At 40.6% G+C, this 22,287-nt stretch overlaps 1 protein-coding gene across 1 annotated transcript in view; it reads right to left on the bottom strand.

Moving 5' to 3' along the window:
* Window positions 1-1,611: 1,611 nt before the first annotated feature.
* The window catches only part of ARMH4 (armadillo like helical domain containing 4), a 123,713-nt gene continuing 103,037 nt past the window's right edge, over window positions 1,612-22,287 (bottom strand). Inside the window, exons 6-8 of the mRNA XM_004426194.3 lie at window positions 9,758-9,789; window positions 2,593-2,727; window positions 1,612-2,352 (exon numbers count right to left, since the gene is read on the bottom strand). Coding sequence (XP_004426251.2) covers window positions 2,284-2,352; window positions 2,593-2,727; window positions 9,758-9,789 — 236 coding nt within the window. The 3' untranslated portion in view covers window positions 1,612-2,283. The remainder of the gene's footprint in view (window positions 2,353-2,592; window positions 2,728-9,757; window positions 9,790-22,287) is intronic.

Below are 22,287 nucleotides of genomic sequence, written 5' to 3'. Positions count from 1 at the left end.
CATGTTCTCTATAAACAGCTTGTCGAGGATACAAGGACAGCAACACCACATCATGCTCACCTCCTCCCAACCTCAGGAATACCTACAGTCACTCATAGAAAAGGAAAACGTACCTTCTGCAATATCAGGATGTCTCTACTCGTCATATTACAAATTACATATGAGTGCCATGGTTCTGAATTCTGTTTTTAAAACCTGACCTTGGGGCCGGCCCAGTGGCATAGAGGTGAGGTTTGTGCTCTCTGCTTCAGCGGCCCAGGATTCACAGGTTCGGATCCCAGGCATGGATCTACTCATCAAGCCATGCTATGGCGGCATCCCATATACAAAATAAAGAGGAAGACTGGCATTGGATGTTAGCTCATGGCCAATCTTCCTCACCAAAAAAAAACAAAAAAATAATCTGACCTTGAACTTACCTATCAACTGCTAACTTCTATTTGACTGTTCAGAGCTTTTCAACTCTCTTGATCAATTTCACACATTTCTTTACATCTCTTGGCAAAAAGAACTAAAATTATTTAATGAAAACATTCTTGTAAGCCAGCTATCATTCAAGCACGGATTCTAGAAAGGTTTCTCTATTAGTTCCCTAGCACTTAAATTTATTTGCTTTTAAAGGAAATAGCTGAGGTGGGAAAGGAAAGAACTTGTGTAAGAGAGAAATTAGAAAGACATCATTCATTTAACAAAAACAGAAACTCATATGAAATGTTCCTTAGCCAAGTAGCTATTTCCTCAGAACCTTGGTTTTAAAGAAGGATTCTGAAATGTCACTTCCTCCCAAGTCTGTGGGAAGGGCACTGACCTGAAGACAGGGGTGCATGGTTTTGAGTCCAAGTGGGTTCCAGTCCTGATTCTTCCTGGGTATAACTCTGGATAATCATTTCACTTCTCTGCTTCAGTCCTGTCTTCAGTCAAATGCGAGAATAAAAACATACCCCCTGCCTCATCCAGTAGCCATGAGGAATAACTGTGCAACTCGCCTTGAATATAGTAGAACAGGCTCTAATAAATGTGAAGAAGTTCCCCACAGTCTAAAGCACTACAGACAGTGTTATTAGTAACCTTTATTCTTCCATGGAAATGAGCCAAGTCTTCACTCAAATACTCAACTTACTGAAAGCCCCAAATACCCAGATTCAGAAGATAGGGCAAGGAATTACATTCCAAGGGGAATGAGAAATGATCTTACGTAGTCCAACATCCCCGAAGCAGGATGCCCTGAGAAAGGCTGGTTGTTCCTAAGTTCCATCACGTGCCAGGACTCTGGCCACTGAGCCTGCTTCTACTACAGAATGAATGTTTTTCTAATAAAGTCAAATAAGGACCAATGGCAGCCCACTCATTCCACAGCCAAGACCACAGATGTAGAAAAGCAATGCTCTGAATAATTCAGAATAGTGGCCACACGAGCACAGAGCCAAATGACAGAGATAAATGCTCTTGGAGCTTACCTACCCTCATTTTCTTGATTTCTTCCTTGTTTCTTCTTGACAAAGTCAAGTGGTACACAAAAAGAACATCTCTTAATGATAAACACAGAAGAATCTAACTATAGGTCTGTTGGACTCATTCACACTATTTAAGAAAGCAAGCTTACATTACAACTGAGAGTCAATTAATATATTACTTCTGGTGCACTTCTTTCCTTGCCAAGATTGAGAATAAAACAGAGGTTGAAAAATAATAAAACTGGGAGACTCAAGCACATAATGCAAAATACATACAAACCTACATATAATCCTAATGTGCCAAGAGATCTTCTCGACGAAAAAGATTTCATTCTGAGTTGCTGCTAGTTTTGATGCAAACGCAGGATGTACCACAGCCCATAGCCTATGGCTTCAACTAGGTAGAGTGCAGTCATCACAAGTTATTCTTTGCTGAGATTTCCATTTCACAGTCAGGCGTGCCTTGGCAACAATAATCGTTATACTTAGTGCAGGAAATTCAAACCAAGGAAAAGACACAATGGAAAAATACAAAACATTTACTCTACCTAACCTAGCAACTCCTACTGAACAACATGTGTTCTGCATATTTATGAGTTGTAGCCCATGGTTGTGGAAAATTCACTACAGAATAAAAACAAACACTGCGTATTACATTTAGTATACAGCATGCCTTTTCTGCTCAGTACAACAAAAATCTACTACCCAGCAGATAATGGGACTGATGGCCTGACAGCAGCAATGTGGCAGGATGCTGTTCTTTTTTTGCCCCCAAATAAAAAATAAAATAATAACATCATTGAATATTCCAATTAAACTCCAGTCCAATTCAAAATTCATCTTCAGAGCTGTCAGCTAAGAGCATTACTCGATCTTGCATGCTGTTGAATTCTCTCTGCTGGAGAAAGAAAATAGAACAGCATTAAACTCCTTCTGCGGCAGAACAAAGCTGAGAAACAGGCCTCCTTTACAAGACACACTAATAAACAGAGCCGAGGCAGCAGCTGTAGCAGCTAATCCAAACCACTGGGCATGTCAATACTGTTCATGCATCATTAAGCCTCGTGTGCTTTATTAAGCAAATTAGAAAAGCAAAGAATGTTCTGAAACTGATTAGGTTTTACTGTTGGTTCCATACCTTTCTTTTATGCCTTTTGAAGCCATTTCTCCTTCGGCGATTCATAACCTTAATGCTGTAGAGCGCTCCCAAGATGAACAAAGCTCCAGCTATCCCAACCCCTACAGGCACCAGCATCCCAGACATGTAGCCAGCCTGCACAGAAAAAGAAACATGCATTAGGATGCTAAACAGACCACCACCCTGGGTTTCTCACTTCTGCTGGATGGCAGCAAGTTTTTTGGGTTTTTTTTTTTGGCGAGGAAGACTGGCCCTGAGCTAACATCCATGCCAATCCTCCTCTTTTTGCTGAGGAAGACTGGCCCTGGGCTAACATCTGTGCCCATCTTCCTCCACTTTATATGGGACATCACCACAGCATGGCTTGACAAGCGGTGTGTCGGTGCGCGCCCAGGATCCGAACCCGGGCCACCAGCAGCGGAGCGGGCGCACTTAACCGCTACGCCACGGGGCCGGCCTCTGGCAGCAGGTTTTAGACATTGAATTCTCCTGTCTGCTTTGTTATAAAATAGCACCTAGAATACAGTTACTTTTTAGGGAGAAGGCAACACATAGAGAGGTATGACTATTTTCGGATAATTCAAATACTTAGAAGAAGTATTGAAATAAATCAGCCAGACCTAGTGGCACCTTCAGCCACTTGCTTATGCACATTTGTCAACATTAGGTTCTGGTGACAGAAATATAATTTGTATTAAAGATGGATGGAGTAAGCTTCTGAGAATTCCAGGACTACTTAAATGTGATAAATTGGAAATGTGAGCCTGAGTCAAGTGTCAAGGAAGCTGAAGTGTCCTCTGGAATACCGTGTTCCTTGGAGGGCAAGAGGAGAGCCTTGACACTGGTGGTCCTCTCTCACAATCATAGCTGCGTTACAGTAAGAAAGCAAAGAGGAACGCGCTTGCAAGTGAGTAAAGGGTGAGAGCTTCTGGAAACAACAGAGCAGAGATGGACCTGCAAAGGAAAGAGGAAGGATACTAGATGTTGGAACCCAGGCAGAAAAGACAAAGATGAGGAGAGAGTGTGCACATAAAGTGGATGAATTAATCTATACAAAAGGAATAATCTGCCCAGTGGACAAGACCAAAAGAGCCTGGAGGTATCAACTCACGCACGTCTCCATCATCCCCAAGGTGTCACTATGGCCTCCTCGGTCTGAGAGAGCAGTGTGATCTCCACACACTCCTGGGCTTGTGCAAGTAGCTCGGGACCTCCCCAAGCCCAGGGTCAGGCCATCACACTAAGGCTGCTCCCTGCGTCTTGGCCAATGAGACATCCAAGGGCTGGAGGGGTAGGTACTAACTAGAGCCCTTCATATGGGAATATGACACTGGTTTGCCTTCCAAGAAGGCCCCTTCTAGAAGCCTACCCAGGCAAAATATATAAACAATTAAACATTTTAAAAGCTGTAATAAGTACTTTAGATAGATAGGTATTATTTTTTTTGGCGGGCGGGGGCATGAGTCTGTTCCTTTATTTGACTAATTCTAAAATTTCTAATATAGTACAAACTGTTTCTAGCATTTTTCAGATGAGCCAAAAACAGAGGACAGAGAATAAAAGTTTTCTAAAAAATGCTGAGGTGTGCAGGCTGTGATGCATTCCCAGCACTTCTAAGAAGTAAATCATAAGGAGCAGACAAGACCTTACAAAACGGCACCCTCTGCTCATACACAGTCGGCTCACTCACTGCTTCTGCTTTCTAAAGTCTTGAGTTAGGGCAGAAGATGGAAATTTTTCCATTAATTTGAGAACAATAGCATTGTTCACCAGCATACTAAGTGCTTTTCCCCAAGAAACAAAGCCCAGTCATTTTTCAACAAATTAATATGCTTTGCAGAAACCCAAACTTTTTCTCAAGTTCTTCCAGATCCATGTAAGGCTTATAAAAGTCTGTAACTTTCCATGTGGGAAAACATTGGACAATAGCAAAGTTTTAGTGCTCTCACCAGAACTGTGAATATCTTTTGTAAATCACCATTCCCCGTGCATGGAAATATACATACACATTGAAATATGATCAACTTTAAGACCACTAGATTGGACTTCACAGAACTGGACATTCAAAGGATGATATTTGAGCTTTTGGAAGCTCAACTTGACCAACTTCCATGGGGGTCTCCTCATGTGATGTAACTTAACCCCACACCAATAACATGAATATTACAAAATACGTTACTCTTTCCATATTTCCTGTTTACACATTTAGACTTCTTGTTTCTAGAGCTTAAATCATGTAGACTTGACAAATGTTCAGTTATCTCTCTCCTCTGTTTTTTGTCCCCTTTTGTGTGTGTGTGTATGTGTGTGTGTCTGTTTGTGCGGCATCTGCCTATGCTTTGAAATTACATGTAAATTACAAGATGGGAAAAAAGCAACCTTTCCTCTTCAAATGTAATTTAACCATTCCTCTTTCAAAACTGACTAATTGAAAAGAAGCTCTTCTTTTAGCATTGCCCATGACTTGTTTCCTGCAGAAATAAAAACAAATAAGATGCATGTACATATTTTTTAAGTTATAAATTCTGCCTAGCACCTTTTCTCTGTTCAAAATATTGGATGTACAGGTGCCTCCACATGTCACACCCTGAGAAGGACACAACTGCTCCTACATATATTCCAACCGAGAATTCATAACTTGAATCTCATTATGAGAAGAAAGCCAATAAACCTATAATGAAGAATACTCTATTTTTTCAAAAAAGAACTATAGACTTAAAAAATGTCAGTGTCATGAAAGACAAAAGAAGGCTATAACAATGTTCCAAATTAAAGGAAACTAAAGAATCACGACAACTAAATGTGTTATATGACCCTAGACTAGATCCTGTATTGGAGGAGAAAAATGCTTTTATAAAAGGCATTTTGAGTTGTTAAAAAACTGAAATATGGATGCCAGATTATATAAAAGTACAGTATCGATGTTAAATGTACTCAAGCTGATAACTGTTCTATGGTTTACTAACAGAATATTCCCATTCAAAGGAAATACACACTGAAGTATTTGGGGCAAACGCATCATGATATGTGCAACTTTCCCTCAAATGGCTCAGAAAAAAGGAGGCAGAGACGGGAAGCCAGCGCAAGCAATGACAACACAAAAGGGGTAAAATGTTAATAATAACCGTATCTGGGGAAAAGGCTGAGGGTATTCTTTGTGCTAGTCTTCTTCTTGTATCTTTTCTGTACATTTCAAATTATGTCCAAATAGTTTAAAAAATTTTAAATACATTGTAAGCCAAAATATTACTAGATATAGTTGGCTTTTGTTTGTGTTTGTTTTGTTTGCTTGTTTGTTGTAAACAAACAAACATAATGATACCTTTATGAGGTATCATTCCTTCTTAGGATAATGTATTTGTTCAGAAACATCTGTTTTCAAGAAAGCTCTAAGAAAACCAAATGAGGGCCAGCCCCATGGCTTAGCGGTTAAGTGCGCGCGCTCCGCTACTGGCGGCCCGGGTTCGGATCCCAGGCGCGCAGCGGCGCACCGCTTCTCCGGCCATGCTGAGGCCGCGTCCCACATACAGCAACTAGAAGGATGTGCAACTATGACATACAACTATCTACTGGGGTTTTGGGTGAAAAAAAAAAAAAGGAGGAGGATTGGCAATAGATGTTAGCTCAGAGCCGGTCTTCCTCAGCAAAAAGAGGAGGATTAGCAAGGATGTTAGCTCAGGGCTGATCTTCCTCACAAAAAAAAAAAAGAAAGAAAGAAAACCAAATGATACCTAAAGTCTGCTGAATTAAGACAATGCCCTTATGATTTCTATGCAATGGCGGTTCTCAAACTTGGGCATGTGACAGAATCACCTGCAAGACTTGTTAAATCACAGATTGTTGGGCTCCATTCCCAGAGTTTCTGACTCAGTAGGTTCGAGTTGGGCCCAAAACTTTGTATTTCTAACAAGCTCCCAGGTGATGCTGATGCTGCTGGTCCAGACTGCACATAAGAATCACTGAAGTATAGTCTAGGTCATCCATTTTCTGGATTACTTCCTAAATCTAGAAGAAATAAAATGATCTTGGTGACATAACAACAGGGCTGGTCTTTATTACACAACTAAAACTGTTATGCATCTTCAGTTTTGAGAAGTAATTTAGATGTTGAAAAGATATATCAATAGATTGCTGAGTTAGGATTTACCTTACAAGCATCACTGACTTGGACATTTAACCAGGAAGAAGATCAGTGATGGGATGAGTGTGGGAACTGTCCCTCAATACCCATCTCCCCTTCTTCTAGAGCAACAGAACGTTCCATCTGGGCTGGGCACAGAATAACGACTACTTCTCCCTGCCTTCCATGCAGCTGGGTGTGATCACGCAATAAGTCTCACTAAGGAGATGACATGTTAGTGGCACATGCAACTTCCAGAACAAGCTCTTTAAGAGGGGAGCAGAGCCTTTACCACCACCACCTCTTTAAGAATGACAGAGTACCTTTATCCTCCCTTTTAAGAGAGAAGGAGTATCTTTAGCCTCCCCTTTTTCTCCTTCCTTCTGGCTGGAATATGGACTTAGTTAAGGCAGAACTGTCACCATGAGGTGACCTTGGGAAGGAAGGTGGAGCATCGAACAGAAGGAGCCTGGGCCCCTGTCACAGCGCTACTCCCCCATTAACCCTTGACTGCCACCTCCAGACTCATAAATGAGTGTCTCTCTTAACTGAGAGAGACAAACTTCTCTCTTGGTTAAGCCACGGTCATTGAGGTTGTCTGTCATTCATAGCTGATCTTAATCCTAACTAATAGAGAAAGACTACACAATAAGAACAAAAGGAATAACTCAGAACTTTTTAGAACATCACCTTTTCCAGAGCCCAGCTAGCTAAAAGAGAAACCAATATCAGGAACAATTAAATGAAGCCAAACTGAGACGATGTCCTAGCTTGGATGAAGAGCCAGGTAAATACGTAGTTCAGTTATCAGTTCTTAGGGATTCTGTGACTTTCATCAAAGAGGCAATAGTTTTGCTCTCAAATAGTTTCTGAAGATAATGACTAAAAAGACTTTAAAGATGATAGCTGGCTAACTAGATGAAGAGAATGAGGGGAGAGAGAGAGGAAGATATGTGTGTGTGTGCGCGCGCACACATATGAATGCACACGTTAAATAAGTGTATAATATTTCAAGACCGGGGGAGCACGCATAAGTCAACCACAGTTGGAGTCTCAACTATTTTTCTTTCAATTTTTTTTAATTAAGACATAACTGAGGGCCGGCCCTGTGGCTTAGCGGTTAAGTGCGCGCGCTCTGCTGCTGGCGGCCCAGGGTTCGGATCCCAGGTACGCACCGACGCACCGCTTCTCCAGCCATGCTGAGGCCGCGTCCCACATACAGCAACTAGAAGGATGTGCAACTATGACATACAACTATCCACTGGGGCTTTGGGGGAAAAAAATAAATAAATAAAATTATAAAAAAAAAAAAAAGACATAACTGATAAAAAATACTAGAGAAGAAAATGAAGAGAGGGCTGGAATAATTTCAAAATAATCCAGAAAACTAGGAGCCATACATAAAATTATTTCTCTTGGTGAAAAGGAGCAGAAAGAACGTATCAGGGCTTTGAGACAAGATAAGAAGGAAAGGTCTATTGGAATAGAAAATATAGCCTTTCTGTAAAGCTGCACACATTTTTAAATGTGGTGGTGAAACTATAAATACATACAGGTAAAAAATATTGCAATATCCAATTTCAAAACAGGCTACATGCCAAAATTTATTTTCTTAAGTCTATTTTTTGTCCATTTTTGTAACTCAGAAGGATATTTTCTATAGAAACAATGACATATGGATTCCTAGATTAACATACCAAAGCCTGTTTACTTTTCATTGCATCATATTTTCCCCTGAAAAATAACAAGAAGTACTACCAACATAAACATACTCAGTTCTAAATTTTTGAGCTTATCTTCCCCCAAATCTTGCTCAGCCATCTGATCATACCTCCCGTAGATAAATGGACCCATTAGATACCAAAATGGCCTCTGCTGACTTCAACAGGCTTAAAAATTTTCAACATCACTTTTAACATGTATGAACACAAAATAGTCTCATTCTCAAAGACCATATATGCTAATTTTTACTGAGAAGCAGAAAAATAATAATGAGGAGAATTAATATAATTACATAATTTTAGTTGGATGCTTTCTTTTATTCTTTAACATTAAGCTGTAAATAAATAATCATTCAAATACGGGGAAAATTGATCCCAAATAATAAAAAAGTTAAGGAATACCTTCAACAGAAGTATATTCTGAGATGGGTGAATTGGGTGTAACTCAATATCTGGCAGTTGAAAAGATTTCCATTTAACTAAACCCCCCGTTAAATCTGAGCTGAATTATAGTAATGGTATCTGACACAGGCTACAGCAAGAAATTCAGGATTCCATCAATATTTTTATGAGTAATTCCAGTTTAAAATTATAAGGTAACCAAAAATGAAAACTTGGAGAGTGTTGAAAATTAAAAGAAAATGCATAATATGAACCTGGAAGGAAGTTAATATTGTCAATCACAGATGTAGATGGCAGAATTAACGCAAGAGAGGAAAACACTTTTCTATAGTTGGCTATTCCAGACAGGTCAGCTCATTATCATCTAGTAAGTAGTGGCACAACGAGAGACCACATAAAAGTGCGTCTAAGGAGAGTGCTCCGGTGTTCAGGTGTTTTTAGCCCACCTCCACTATGGTTTAAGGATGCCCTTTCAATCACAAACTTTTATTCTTAGTCAAGTCCGCCGTTGGGTCAGAAGAATCAATGCCTTCCAAAACCCAAGGTATTTCTTCCTTATTCAGGAATATCAGACTTAAAAGAGCCTTGCATTGAGACAAGAAACACCAAATAGAATGGGATTACACCCCTGAAATTTCCTAAAAGAAACTGCACCTTGATATGTCGAGAATATTATTCAGTTGAGCACATCAGATGCTGCCTTCATAAGAACGAATGGTGCTCTGAAGAATAAGTCTTTATACAAGGAGGAACTTAAAGGGAAGATCTTCTTTCTTGCTGGGCACCTGGAAGTGACCCTGTATCTTTGCATAGACTACCAGAATCAGAATAATGAATTAAATCTCCGTTACTCTGAAGATCTTTTATTTGGCAAAGCCATGTCCTTTAAGATAAATCCAAAGGAAGAAAACAGTTCTCTTACCTTGTCTTTTAGTTTTTCCATCCAGCTTCTCACTAGGGAAAATAAGAGAACAAAATTTAAATAGCTATCTTTTTACTCATATTTCATTGCATTGTTAATTTGATAACTTACTTCATAGTATTAAGGTAATTTGGTACAATGGTTTTATTGCATGAAATACAGTTAAAGTGTCCACAGTATTAACATGACAGTAATAGTCTTGTTTTTATTCTTATCTACTTAAAAATGTAACAGAGAACACAAATATATCCCCCATACCCTCACTAATGAACAGAGAATATTTTTGTTTGCTAAATGTATTTTCTATTATTATTGAATGCTTTGGGGGAGGTCTGGGGAAGGAGAGAGAAAATCATCTTTAAAATATCAAGTTCTTTTCTTATCTGACATTTTCTCCTTAGCTGTATTCCTCATCTTTCTTGGTTTTTAAGCTCAATGGGAATTCTGCACTTGAATCAATGTCAGAGCAGAGTAAGGTAGGAAGGAGCAATTGGCAAGCCAGGGCAGCCCAGCACTGGCACCAAAGAGAAGCATTTGTATTCACAGTTGAAGAAGAAAACTTTGACCAAAGGCAAGAGCAGGAAGAATTTCTGAAATATATATAGCTTGCAAACTGTATAATTCCATCACAACATAACCACTATGAAAAAATAAAAGCAATAATCAAGTAATATTTTTAAGAGCCAACTCAAAAGGACTATATCAACTATGAAATGTTATGTAGACCATTATTACAACCATTTGGAAACACGTGTGCCAGAGTAGAGGGAAGCATCAATCAAAATGAAAACATGCATTAGAATGGCCACGTTAAGGGTGGTTTGTGGTTAGTAGTGGGGTTTTTATCCTTAACTGCCTTTTAAAGTTATAACAACATTCCATCACTGAATAAAAATTCATTTTAAAAAGCATCAAGAGAAGAAAAAAGATAAATACATCCTCTTTTTACCTTTATTATCAAACAAAAGAGATCAGTAAAAAAAAAATTTTTTTTAATCAACATTTCCTTAAATTTCCTTTCCTTTCTGGGAGCTTCAACAGACAGGAAGGAAGGACACAGTTGGGCAGATCCAGAAACGGCCCTCAAAAGGTGCAGTCCAGAGGTTGGCAAACTTTTCTTGTGAAGAGCCAAACAGTCAATATTTTAGGCCTTGCTGGTCATACAATCTGTCACAACTACTCAACTCTGCCACTGCAGAGGGAAAGCAGCCATGGACGGCACACAAATGAATGGGTTTGGCTATGTTCCAACAAACTTTATTTATGGACACTGAAATTTGAATTTCATGTAATGTTTGTATGTCACAAACATTTTTCTTTCGATTTTTTCAACCATATTAAAATATAAAAAACATTCTTTGCTCACAGGCTGTATAAAAACAGGCAGCAGGCCAGATAAGGCCCACGGACCACAGTTGGCTGACACCTGGCATAGACGTATTCTACCCAAGAAGCTGGTGTCTCCATTTACAATCTGAGTCTAGTAATAATATATCTGACAACAGGGATGACAGCTAATGTGTATGTACAGCTTTACCCCTTACAAAACACATTCACATTTGATCAGCAAACCAATGACAGACATGAGGGTCAGGTAAGATGATGCCCAGGGAAAAGAAGAGGAAACAGACTCAGAAAAGCTAGGAGACTTGCCCATAGTTAACCAGGGAGTCAGGAGCCCTTGGAACTCCAACCACGATCCGATTTAACCACCTGCAGGAATAAGACTTCCCAACTACTCATTTCTTTTGGTGACACCGCCACTCTTCTGCTCTCTCAGGTTGAAAATATGGAGATACTTTGGGCTACTCTATCTCCTTCAGTCCCCGGCTTCAATCTCTCATGTCAAGCCCTTGGCAAGACCCCTCAGGTTTGTCTTTCCCTCATCAATCCTTCCGTCTCAACTTGGATTCAGGCAAGGATGCTGGTGATCCATTGGGATAAGGTCAGGGTCCTGGGAAAGTCAAAAAAAGAACGTATAGAAACCTCAGGAATGGGGCCAAGGATTTGTGATTTTAGGAGTGGGTCCATGGAGAAGTGAGGTCAACCACTGATTCGCCGAGTGTCTTTGGAGAAATTAATGAACCTCTGGGACCCTCAGTTTCCTCATACATAAAATAAGGATGGTAACGCCTGCCTTGCAAAATTGTTGTGAAGATTAGAAATAACACGTGTAAAGTGTCTAGTACAGTCCTTGGTGTAGAGAAACTAGAAAATGAAACAAATCTGGGAAGGAAGGGAGAGAGAAAGACAAGTAAAATATAAGTATTGTGTTAACATGTCTCAACTAAGCCCAAGACATAGAGTTAAATTCAAGCAAGAGAATGCTTCCAATTCATTCATTTACTCAACAAATACTTATTATGAGCATTGTGTTGAGCAGGCACAGTGTTCTACACTGGGTCATAGAAGGCATGGGGGCCTAATTCCAGTGAGAAAAGGGTTAGGCCATCAGGGTTTTGAGAACTGGATGACAAGCAGCAATGCTGGCACTGAGTGAGTGAGGGACAGGGTGGGAAAGCTCATTACTGGGGTACAAAGCAGAACTCCAACCTCTGAAGCCTGATGTCTGGAATCAGGAATAGCCTGGGTATCATATAAAGAGCAAAACAAGAGAGATGGGAGCAGGGATGCTGATGTGAGCACCTCGTGGAGGAGGCGAGCAGGGCCGCTGACTACTTGTGGATGGCAGGATAAGTTAGCTTGGAGAAGACGAGAGGGAGGCACAGATCAAGCCAGGGTCTGAGGCACTGATAGGCTTTTGAACTGCAGGAAATTCACTGCCAAGAGAAACGTTTCAACTCAGGCCTCATCAAGCCAGGCCTTTCTTAGTTTTCTTAGAGTAAATTTCACAGAGTCCTGCTTTACATGATTCTCTAAGGCAGTAATCTTCCACGGTGGGAGAGAACACACGACAGAAGAGGATGCGCATATGTGCACGGGTAGTGGAAAGAACACATTCAATTGATCTAGTTCTGTAGTTTATAAAACTTAAGGAATAGAAATTGATAAGGGAATGCAAAAGCAAGAAGAGAAAAAGCAGAAGGAAAGATTTTTAATAAAAGGAAAAGACAATTCTTTATGAAGAGAGCCAACACTGCAATTTTTTAAAATAGAGAAACATCGCACTGATGAAAGGGGTATGAATTGATACAATTTTTTGGAGTTGTGGGGGGAATTTGCAATCGATATCCAAACCTTTAAAGAAAAGTTTAAATTTTTTTATCCAAAGTTCTAGCTGTAGAAGAAATGTATCTTTAGCAATTAATCATGGATATGCACAAAAATTTTACTTAAATGCTGTTCACTGCAACATGATTTATAATAGAAAAGAACATGTAAACAACATCAATATCCAATCATAGGAGATTGGTTTAAACACTCAAGGGGAAAGAAAACCTTAGGCTGTGCCTACAGAGTGGAATATTATACTAAAATTAAAATTATTTAAAGAAAAATACTTAATGGCATGGTGTTCTTCAAATTAAATAATTGCAAATGAAAAACAATAGACTATGTATAATGTGAGCCCAAGTTTGTGTATAAAAATACTATGTGGATAATTGGAATGAAGTACATCAAAATATTAACTGAATTCCTCAGTGGGCTGTAGAATTATGGGTGACTTTCTTTTATTCCCTATATTTTTAGGATTTTCCAAGTTATTTATAATTTCTTATTACTTTTAAAATACAGAAAAAAACATATTTTACCCAAAAGAACCCCAGAAAATTCTGTAAACCTTTGCAAATGAAGTTTAATCGTGGAATGCTGGCAGTGAAGAACACACAAGGTTGAGGCCCTTCCACCTGGTTAACTCTTCAGCCCACAGCTACAGACTCATTCTAATCCCATGGACTCTGGTTTCTTTTCTTTCTTGAAATTTTATTTAATGTAAGTCTGAAAGCACAGCGATATAATGAGGCCTCTGGTCTCCTTCTGGTAGGGAGAAAGGTACACAGAAAAAAACGTAAACATGGGGTGCCAGCCCTGTGGCTTAGCAGTTAAGTGCGCGCGCTCCGCTACTGGCGGCCCGGGTTCGGATCCCATGCGCGCACTGACGCACCACTTCTCCGGCCATGCTGAGGCCATGTCCCACATACAGCAACTAGAAGGATGTGCAACTATGACATACAACTATCTACTGGGGCTTTGGGGGAAAAAAAAAGGAGGAGGATTGGCAATAGATGTTAGCTCAGAGCCAGTCTTCCTCAACAAAAAGAGGAGGATTAGCACAGATGTTAGCTCAGGGCTGATCTTCCTCACAAAGAAGATAAATAAATAAAATAAATAAATAAATAAATAAATAAATAAAGTAAACATGGATTATTAAAAGCAGACTCTCTGACTCTTTCTCTCTCTCTCTCTCTCTCTCTCTCTCTCTCTCTCCTGCTCACCAGCGCCCTCTTGTGTACAGGAGTCCCAGAGCAGCAACTTGCCCCCCGCAAGCCTATCCACTGGGAAAAAAGGAAGGAAGTGGGGAGACTAAAGAAGAACTGCAGATAAAATAATATTTCCATGTATCCCATCAGTTGTAAGTATGGTTGGTTTTTAATAGACTGTGGCTGAAAAGTATCCCAAACTGCTTATTTATTTAGAAGAGTATTTTTAATTTCCTTTATTTCCAGAACAAAATTGTATTGGCTATTTTTGTCCCAGACATTCCCATGAACTCCCTTTCACTAAAGGGGAACGGGATGGGAGCCAGAGGAGATTTAGGATTTATCTGAGCTAATAATTAAGATTTGTTGAGCACCTCACAAAAAGCTTGCAAGATAGATATTAACATCCCCATTTTACAGCTGAAGAAAATGAAGCTCAAGTAACGTGTGGAAAGCCACACAGCTAAAAAGTAGCTGAGCTGAAATTTATGGCTAAAGCATATGCCTGTTCAGTACGCTGTGGGTCCCTTTGGGGAGGGGTGTCAGTAGGTGGGCCAGGGTGACCGTATCAGAGCACACAGTAGGACTTTTTCAGGTTCTGGAGATGAGGGCATACCCAAATTGGGGCAGGTTTGTATCTGTTCACCTGTCTGTTATTCTGGCTACTTCTTTCTCTATCTTCTCCTCCCTGTCTCCTCTCTCTGCCTCTATGTGTCTCCCTCTGACTCTGTGTCTCTGTATATCCTACTGTGGTTTGTGTCTCTCTTTCTTTTCCTCCTTTTTTTTTCTCTTTCTCCCAGACTCTGTCTGTGTGTCTCTACGGCTCTGCTGTTCTCTGTATGTATCTGTCTTTTTCTCTCTCCCTCCACCTCCACTGGCCCTATGTGTGTGCGTGTGTGTGTGTCTGTGTGTGTCTTTGTATGAGAATAAACTCGATCTCTTAGTTCCATCTTAGCTTGAGGATTTTTCCAACTCAGTCCTGTGTGCCAGGGTTGCTCTCCACTGGGGGACAACAGCCCTGAGTGGCAGAAGTCCTGAGGTGAAACCTAAAACTCAGAATGAGCAATGCTGAAGATATTGAGAAAGAGATCAGAGTACATGGTGATGAAAAAAGACAGAATACAGAAAGCAGGAACAGATTCCTAGGGGATGATAACAAGTTTTACTCTGAATATGTGGAGCTTGAAGTAGCTACATGATATCCATGGGGATGTTTCTGTTGGCAGTTAAAAATTCGAATACGGAGAAACCCAGGCTGAAGACCAAGGTTTGGAATTCACCAACATAGTGATGCAAGCTGAAGTCAAAAGAGTGGAGAAGATCACCCTGGAGTATAGAGTGTATATTAGACAGGGTTCTCCAGAGAAACAGAACCGATAGGATATTTATGTATAAAGAGATTTGTTATAAGGAATTGGCTCATGAGATCATGGAGGCTGACAAGTCCCCAAATCCGCAGGGTGAGTCAGCAAGCTGGACACCCAGGAGAGCTGATATTTCAGTTTAAGTCCAAAGCCAGGGGAAAAAAACAATGTTCCAGCTTAAAAGCAGTCAGGGAGGAGGAAATCTCCTCTCCTCCAGGGAGGGTCAGCCTTTTTGTTCCAGTCAGGGCTTCAACTGATTGGGTGAAACCCACCCACATTGGAGAGAGCAATCTGCTTTACTCAGTCTATGGATTCAAATGTTCATCTCACCCAGAAACACTCTTACAGACACACCCAGAATAATGCCTAACCAATCGTCTGGGCAGCACGTGGCCCAGTCACATAAAATTAACCATCACAAAGTAAGACTGGACAAGACCAAGGTCATAATGCCAAGGAACTCCAACATTAAAAAGCCAGGCAGAAGAGAATGGGCCAGGAGAAGAGACAGCAAAGGAATGGTCAGAGGGATTCGAAACCTGGACTGTTCACGTGAAATAACCCAAAAGAGCTAGTTCCAAGTGTTTATGAGGACGTTTTCACAATCCATTGATCCAATCCTTTGTCCAGGTACAGCCAAGTCCAACGGTGCCCTGGCCCACTGGGAGGCGCCCTGCAGACTGCTTCCTTCCCGCACAGGGTCTCTGTGCCTGAGGATGTCCTCCAGCCACAGGAGCCTGTGTGGCGCTGGCCAGAGCACCAAGGAAACACTGCCCTAGAAGCCATCCTCAATCAATGAGGGCCGCGAGTTGGCAGGTACATTCGTTTCCTATTGCTGCTGTCACAAATTTAATGGCTTAAAACAATACAAATTTGTTATCTTGTATTTCTGGAGGTCAGAAGTCCAAAATCAGTCTGATGGGCTAAAGTCAAGATGCCAACAGGGCTGATTCCTTCTAGAGGCTCTAGGGGAGAATATGTTTCCTTGCCTTTTCCAGCTCCTAGAGGCCATCTGCATTCCTTGGCTCGAGGCCCCTCCTCCATCTTCAAAGCCAACAGGATAGCACATCAAATGTCTCCCTCTCTCTCTCTTTCTCTCTCTCTTATCTCTGCTTCCGTTGTCATGTTTTCTTCTTGGACTCTGACCCTCCTACTTCTCTCTTATAAGGACCCTTGTGATAATCTCTCCATCTCCAGGTCCTTAAGTCAATCACATCTGCAGAATTCCCTTTGTAAGGTAACATATTCACAGGTTCCGGGGATTAGGATGTCGACATCTTTGGGGGGACATTATTTTGCCTACCGCATCAGATAATTCCCCAGTTTTCCTCACCCCTGAGGTGTGTTGCACACAGCTTCTCAGCAAATCCCTAGCAGCAAGGAACCCCAACAACAATCCACTCACAAACACTCCCTCACTGGCTCTCCACTCGCCCCTGTCTCACTTCCTCACTCTCTTGCCATGCTTCCTGAGGTCGCTTTCCAAATACTCTCCTTGCATCCCAGTCCAGACTCAGGGTCTGTTTTCAGGGAGAACACAAACTAAGACACTAGTTTAATTCTGCCACCACATGGGCAGGCCTGCCCTTTGCCATACCAATTTTATTTATTTTGTACATTAAAACAAACTATTAGAATGAACAGAAGTCGGGAGGCAAGGAAGGCAGGAAAGCTGGCCAAGTTCAAGGCAGAAGCTATCTCCATTTATCTAAATCCATTCTAATCCAAGGACTTCAGGCTACCTGAATTTATAAAATGGAGCCTTTCCATACAGCGCTGTGGAAGACGTACTTCATAGCTAGTTCCACTCAGGTCACATTCAATTTTGAAAGGGTTATAAATACAATCTCTTTAATAATCAAAATTTCAACATCACTTACATCTTCCAATAAAGTGGGAAACTTAATTTTATCTTAATCAATGAAAAGAGAAATGTATGTTTCATCTAAACAATAAATGAAACGTCAGAACATAGTTCTTTGTTCAAAGCATATGTAACTAAATTTCAATTACAGTGTTTCTACAGTGTCAAGAAATAAATGGAGACTAGCTCTTTTTCTTCCTTGTTATTTAACCATAAGGGCCTCTTCTAGCCCAAGAAACAGATAAAGCTTTTTTCCAACTTACATAACACATTTAAGAATAATAAAACTTACCAAGTTGTAAATATTGTCTGTATGTTTTTAAAAGAACCTTGAGTTTTTCCAGCTATGGATTATTCTCTAATGATGCTAAATTTGCCTGCTTTAAAATCACATAGAAACCCTATCTATAATCATTTGCTCTTCACCTAATTACAGAACAGCAAGATTCTGATGAATAGAATGACCTACTTCTTTGCATAGGGCTAAGTGAGCAGTAATCATGCATCTAAGAAGCAATTAATTCTGAAGGCTCTGCACTGATATTTACAGAGAAGGGTACAAGGAGCCCAGATACCCTAATCTCTACTTCTGAAGAATACTAAAAATGTCTTTAGTAGCTGCCAGCTTAGGAATGATACTAGATACCTACTGGGAAGACGCAAGGAGAATGTCTTGTAATCAATTCACACCTTGCCAGGGTCATTTATTAATGCCAATCATACTGAGAAACTATAAACTGTATGGTTACCGAAACTATAAACTGTATGGTTACCAACTCTTCCAATGAGAAGGCTGTTATGAACTTCAACCCTATGGAAATACATGGGGCATAAAGAAGAAAGTATCCCTCCGTGTGTGTTTCTTTCTCTTCCCAAAAAGGAAAGTATGACATACAACACTGCTCACCAGGGGAGAAAATAACTTGTCTAGGCCCCTCCTATACACCTGATTGTAAGGAAAAAAAAAATCACTGATCTTGGCCTAAGACACCCGTGAAAGTTCTGCTGAGCACTGAGGTTTCTGATCCGTGGTTTTATCACTCAGCAGCATCAAGTCCACACTCAGGGAACCTAAAATTCTCCCCAACTCTCTTACGGGGTCTCTCTTCACATTTGCACTATCTGATTTTTAATCCACTGGTGAAAGAGAAAATAGTTTGGCCTTTGTACTTTATTTTTAATAGAAAGTTTATTGCTTCCTGAAGTGCAGCATTATCAGGCTTCCAGTGCAAAGTCAAGTTTGTGTGTGCTGCTTGCCAGATCCACTGAATCTAAAATTTGCCAGCTTGAGATACGTGTGAGGCTTTGGCAACCATAAAATCCATGAGTCCTACCTGCACTTTCCTCTATTCTCCATTTTTGTAAAGTGACAGACCACTTCAGCTTCAAGACAAGGTCCCCACACGCCCCTCTCCTTTATACAAGTACTGGGGCTTCCACAGATAAAAGCCATGGCTTGACATAGGGAGAGGCAAAGAGAAGACTGGCTAGTGACCAGGTAACTCTGAAGTCTCATGTTGCCGAGGGCCCTTATCTAAATGTTCCGTCACGATTCTACTTAATCCACATGAAACTCCCACTTGGCTAGTGCCATGACTCAGCCAACAGATGAAATCAATTAGAAGTGGAGCGTTGAATGACTACTAAAGTGGTTTTCAAGGCAGCTTCTTCAGGGTTTGTCTCTAAAAGTTCCATTTACCAGTTCATAATGCGTCAGTCCTCACAATAATGGACAAATACTGAGCTGTGCTCTCGAGAGAAATGAAGGCAAACCTTTGGTTAAGAGCACATGAGCATCGGGCCGGCTCCGTGGCTTAGCGGTTAAGTGCGTGCGCTCTGATGCTGGCGGCCCGGGTTCGGATCCCGGGCACGCCCCAAGGCACCACTTCTCCGTCCAACGCGAGGCCGAGTCCCACGTACAGCAACTAGAAGGATGTGAACCTATGACATACAACTGTCTACTGGGGCTTTGGGGGGAAAAAAATGAATAAATAAAATCTTTAAAAAAAAAAAAAAAAAAAAAAAAGAGCACATGAGCATCGCAGTTAATATACTCGAAGGCAGGGCTTTTCTGCCTTCCAAATGCATTACTCAAAAAGAAAGTTTCCTTGAGTTCTTGATCCTTAGGAAAAACCTAAAGGTCTCGCCAGACCACTACAGGAGAGCAGGTGAACAACCTCAGTCTCCCCCTTTCCCCCTTTTACATCCCTTAAGCAAACTTGCCACATGCTCCCTGGGAGCATACGGGAGAAACTTTTTATTAAGACGGTAGAGCCAGTTTCAGCTTCCTTACTCTTGAATCATTTCAAACATACTTCTATTTTGCCAGGCTCTTGAGATGCTAACCCCCGTCTGCCATGTGCACTTACTTTCCCTCATGCTAGAACATCTCCTTGTGTGATCTGTAATTTTTCACGTGAACTTATTATTCAGTGGAGGTTGTTCTTCTCACAGGAATCTCATGCATCCTGAACTGCAGAAGTGTCACTACAGATGAGCGGTTTCTTGTTTGGTTATGCTGAGCACACCAGGGGTTTCACCGACCTGGGACAGGGTTCAACACTAACTTCTGAGTTGCGAGTTCCTGCATGATGATGGCAGGCCTGGGGCTTCAGTGTCCTTTTTCTCTCCCACTCAGAACCCCAGGAAGACAGACATTCTCTTGCTGTTTCCCTGGCTTGTGGGAGGTATTTTCTAGACCTCCCTTTCACCAAGGAGGCAGCTTTTCCAGAATGCCTTCTTGGGCAGGTGTTTTAGTTCCTGCTCCTTGCCCTACACCAGCCCAAGGCCATGTCTCTCGACCCCACGTTGGTGTTAAACTCCACCTCTCATCCCAGTGTCTCTAATTGTTCCAGCGTTCCCCTCAGACACTCTGGCTTCATCTCAGGAGGCTACTGCTCAGCCTTCAAGTCACCTCTTCTGTCAACAATGCTCAGTTGCATGTTTTAAAATTTTGCTGTAATTTATCCAGAATTTCTCTGTGTTTGTAGAAGGAAGTGGAAATCCATACTCACTCAGTCCACTATGCTGCTGGAACTAGAAACCCAGACTCAACTTCTAACCAGGTGTTTTTGTTTTTTAATTTATTAAAGTAAAACTTACATAAGATGGAACATTTTAAAGTATACAATTCCATGACATTTAGCACTTTCATAATGTTATACAGCCATCACCTCTATCTAGTTCCAAAATATTGCCATCACCCTAAAAGGAAACCCCGTACCCATTAGGCAGCCACTCTCCATTCTCCCCTCCCACCAGCCCCTGGCAAGCACTAATCTGCTTTCTGTGTCTATATATTTGCCTATTCTGGATATTTCATATAATTGGAATCACACAATATGTGAACTTTTGTGTCTGCCTTCTTTCACTTAGCATAATATTTTCAAGGTTCATCCATATTGCGCCATGTATACAAATGGCCAACAAGCACATGAAAAGATGCTGAACATCATTAGTCATTAAGAAAATGCAAATCAAAACCACAGTTAGATACCACTTCATACCCACTAGGAAGGCCATAATAATAAAAAATATATATTAGAGAGTATGTGAAGAAATTGGAACCCTCGTATGTTGCTGGTGGAAATGTAAAACAACGCAGCCACTGCGGAAAACAATTTGGCAGTTCCTCAAAAAGTTAAACATAAAATTACCATATGACTCAGCAACTCTACTCTTAGGTATATACCCAAAAGAACTGAAAACAGGTCGTCAAACAAATATTTGTCCACTAATGTTCATAATAGCACTATTCACAATAGCCAAAGGTGGAAACAACCCAAATGTCCATCAACTAATGAATGGATAAACAAAATGTGGTATATACATATAATGGAATATTATTCAGCCACAAAAAGGAATGAAGTACTGATACATGCTACAACATATATGAACCTTGAAAACAATGCTAAGTGAAAGAAGATGGACACACTATATGATAGAACATGGGTAAAGAAGCTACGTGGGCCCTACTGGAAGCTGGGTAGGTGCCTTAGAGAAGGGAAAGAGTAGAACTCATATTCCATCCACACATACTCAACTCATTGTGCCTCAGACCCCATGTGATACCCACCTGCTGCACTCCCTACTAGAGCAAACACCCAACATTACAGTCAAGTCAGCCGGCCTAGATGACGAGAAAATAGGAGTCTTCTTACTAAAACAATTACCCACTTAAATTTTTTATTTCTCTGGAGTAATCATAAAATGTACAAAGTCAACCACTGGGCAAGAAACAGGAGCCAGAAGCAAAGGCATCCCTAGGTTACTTATTTTATATGTTTTCATTCAATTAAAAGAAGAATCTAGCATTTATTGAGTATTTAATAGGTACCAGGTACTGTGTCAGAAAATATCTATAAAGCCTTGTATATTTATGAATTAAAATGAAGACTGCACTTATGTTTAAAAGGGAGGAAAAGAAATTGAATTGTATTTTTTCGGCAGACATAATTAAACCCAAAGCTCTGAGCGTCAATTAGACACTAGAAATAAAATCTGATTATCCCAGAGACTCATCTCCATACAAACACTTTTATGAGTTGCTAACTGTGCATGGCCCTGAATTAGCCATCAACCAAAATGGATTTGTTTTTACCTAGTAACAAACAAACCTTGGACCCTTTTACAAGCTTCTTATGAAGAAGCTGCCAGAGATCTTTCATTTAATTGGCAATATAACCATCTACATTATTAATGATATGTTTATTTTCTTCTGAATATAGAAGTCTAAAGGCCATCAATGTTGTAGCAAGTAACAAATGTACACTAAGAGAACCCAACCAAACATCATCCACTTTCTCCATGATCCAACCGTTATACTGAAATATCTTTCCAAGATTTGTGTGAGGTTTCATGTTCACAGAGAGGCATCTGCTATAGACTTCAGAGAGAACTACAGCTACCATGAACATCTTA

This window comes from Ceratotherium simum, chromosome 24, assembly GCF_057802395.1.
Source record: "Ceratotherium simum simum isolate JZ-2026a chromosome 24, ASM5780239v1, whole genome shotgun sequence".
NCBI classification, from domain to species: Eukaryota; Metazoa; Chordata; class Mammalia; order Perissodactyla; family Rhinocerotidae; genus Ceratotherium; species Ceratotherium simum.
The sequence above is the reverse complement of the archived record's forward strand: the minus strand, read 5'-3'. Positions and strand labels throughout refer to the sequence as shown.